The 3,282-nt window shown below is 37.6% G+C and overlaps 1 protein-coding gene across 1 annotated transcript in view; it reads left to right on the top strand.

Moving 5' to 3' along the window:
* The window catches only part of LOC119413621 (TBC1 domain family member 10A), an 11,111-nt gene that overhangs the window by 2,369 nt on the left and 5,460 nt on the right, over positions 1–3,282 (top strand). Inside the window, exon 2 of the mRNA XM_037680678.1 lies at positions 669–814. Coding sequence (XP_037536606.1) covers positions 669–814 — 146 coding nt within the window. The remainder of the gene's footprint in view (positions 1–668; positions 815–3,282) is intronic.

Raw genomic sequence — 3,282 nt, 5'->3', positions numbered from 1 at the left:
ATATGTAGTTGTTTTGATGATGTAACAAGTTTTTATTTGTGTAATGCAAGCAATTATTGGATCATATAGCGACAAAATACCTGAAAAGTTAATGGCATTTTCATTAGAATTAGAATAGAGCAGAATAGAATAACATATATTTGAATGGAATTGAATCAAAGGGATGTTTGGCCGATCCATGTACATTCAGGCAGTTCATTTTGTCATTTGGAACAAAAAATTAAAAAAAAAACACTGGACCTTTGACTGGACTATGTCTGATCCAAAATATTTAAGTAATAAGTCCAAAAAGGATCATGTAAAGTAAATATTGCTATCAGAATGAAATAATACAAATACTGATAGATATACTAACAAGTAAAATATATACTTGTAAATTACTTAGATGCTATTTTTCTAATTAATGAGCTTGGTTGACTTTGTTTATAGATGGCATTTTAACTCAGCATGTTAACAACTGTTCCTGTCATTTTTTATCTAAACTTGGACCAAAAAGAGCCTATAAATTTTATTATTATACCATCAATAGTTATTTATTCATGCATTATGTTATCAGTTATGAAAATTAAGAATTCTAATAGATAGCAAATGACTTTTCCCATCCTAATCCGTGCGCTGTTTGTTTAATGACCCCTGCAGTAAAGTGTTCCATGCTGTCCTGCTCTCAGGTCTTCTTGTGTATTTTGGCTACGGGATCTGGCACAGTAAGGAGGGACTGCGGGAGCTGCAGCCCAAAGACATGGCCGCCCGCTACGTGGTCCTGCCCAGTGGCAGCCTGGTGGAAACGGTGCAGAACGTTCAGCCCGATGATCAAGTGGTCACCTCAGCACAATACATCAGCTCCTCCACTGCTCCGACTGCTGAAGAGAGCGCTGAAAAGAGATAATGTGTGAGCGCTGGGAGTCACCAGTACAACTGCCTGATATTACCTGTTGTTTCCTACACAAGCTGTGTTCTCGTGTTATTTCTGTGTCTCACTCCCTTTAAGTCTGTACTCGTTGCTCTGCACACATCTGCACCACCAGATGGGAAGCACGCTGTCTTACTGCTAAGCACACTTGTATATCTTGTAATAATCAGCTGTACAGTAGAGAACTTTATTACTGCCCTGTCAACTCTTAACATCAGCGTTGTGTTATATCCTTCAAAACCAGCGCTTCTCTTGCAACCTGCCACTTTGTCCAAATCCAGGTGCTTTTATTGTTAACAGGGAGGGATCTTTTTGTTTTCCACATTTCCAATTTATATCTCTAGAGCTTAAAAAAAAATACGTATTTTTAAATAGACAACTACCCACCTTTTTAAAAATATATATTTTGAGCAACAGTAAGCTACAGATCCTGCCTGGTGCCTGCTGAAGACAGTATTTATCTGTGTGGAGGATTAGTCTTAAAGGTCGTAAACTGAGCTCTTGTTTTGTCACTGAAATGCATTTCTTGTCCTTTTGTGAATTTCTAGGCTCTGTTTATAAATCTATCAACTTTTAGATGGGTTTTTTTAAGTTTGCCCACAAGAAGCCCCTTTAATTAGAGGCAGAGGACTGCACAGATGTGTTTACATTTTTAACTTTTCATATAAGAAGTGTTATGCTTTAATCATTAAAACTAATTGATTTCATCTCCTTTTGCTCTTTTTAGTAGTTAACGAAATGTTTTTAATTCCTATGAAATAATTTATTTATTTTTATAATAATAGTATTTATGTTTTCCACCTGAATATGTTCTGTTTTTTCCACATTCTTTTGGCTTTTTTAAATTTATTATTTCCAGTCCTATTTGTGTATCCATGTCAGGGTAACCTGTTCACTTTTGATGAATCTGAACACTTTTTACATTCATGTCCTAAATCTCATCACATGACCCTACTCTCTTTTTTTTTTTTTTTTTTTTTTTGAGTAAACAATCTTGAGCAGTCTTTTTTTCCCATACGCCTTTAAGCAGCAGTATTTCCCCCTCTTTTTCTGATGGCATGCATCAAATATTATACAAGTAAATTGGAGCTTATATGACTGATTTATCGAATACAATCTGTTCAATGGGAATTTTTGAGCACGAATATGCTCGGGCAGGCATTGATTATGTTCAACCTGAGCTCTGCTTCATCTCTGAGGTCTCCATAATCCCTGCAGATCTGCAGCGATCTCTGTCGCCAGTCTGCCGCCTGATCTAGATTAGAGAAGGCTATTCATGTGAAAACGCTCCCATGACATAGAGAAACATTCCCAAAATTTGCACTTGCTTCAGTAAATGAGGCTTTGTTTTGTCCCAAATGTAAAAGCAGGTGAAACCATGTCGGTTCAAATTTTTTTTTATGATTTCACTTCAGTTTTGCACGTCACGTAAGAAACCAATGGCCTTAAACATGAAAACCTGTTATCACTGCAGGCTGAGGTCATCAGTCTGATGAGTTCAATGGTTTTAGTTATTTAACTGGTAAACAAAAACTATATTCCAGTAAGTCTCCTTCTCTTGAACTGTCAAACCAAACAAATGTAGAATGTACAGGAGGAGGCATTTTGGCTTTGTTCCAAAAAGGAGTAAGGTTCGAAAGGATTTTATACAAGTTTGCACAGTTTGTAAACTGTCGTGCAGTAGTTTTGTTTCACGGTTATGCTTTAGATGTCAGGGCTCGTGGCATAAATTTATACTGCGGTGCTTTTTATGAGCGGAACGTTTTCACTCCAGCTCTTTCTGTCCTTTGTTTGTGTGCCATGAAGCGCACGTCAGGGATCTGACTTCTCCTACGTTCTACTCTGTACTTGCACATCAGACTCTGCTATCCTTATGTTACAATGTATGTTTGTGTAAACTGCAAAAGACAAAAAAAAATAATAAATGTTTTGAAGCAGCATTAAAAAAAATTCAGTTGTGGAATATTTTTAGTAGTAGTTGTACTATGTAAGTATTTGTTTATTTATTGACCTTTATTTAACCAGGCAAATCCCACTGAGATCACAGATTTAACACGTATGTTTTTGATCTATGGGAGGAAACTGGAGTACTGGAGAAAACCCATGCAAGCATGAGAAGAACATGCAAACTCCACCCAGAAAGACCCCAGGTCCAACCGGGGATTGAACGCAGGACCTTCTTGCTGTGAGGCAACAGTGCTAACCACTGAACCGTCGTGCTGAGCTATGGTGAATGTTTGCTGACACCCCCACCCCAAACCCAAGATTCATCCCAAACCAACTAAGTTCTTCACCAACCCAGGATGAAGTTTTGAACCCAGTAAGTGTAGTGAACCAGGTCTGACCCTGAAGACCTCAAATCTACCAGATGG

This window comes from Nematolebias whitei, chromosome 8 (assembly GCF_014905685.2).
Source record: "Nematolebias whitei isolate Nwh7 chromosome 8, NemWhi1, whole genome shotgun sequence".
In the NCBI taxonomy this organism is placed as follows: domain Eukaryota; kingdom Metazoa; phylum Chordata; class Actinopteri; order Cyprinodontiformes; family Rivulidae; genus Nematolebias; species Nematolebias whitei.
The sequence above is the reverse complement of the archived record's forward strand: the minus strand, read 5'-3'. Positions and strand labels throughout refer to the sequence as shown.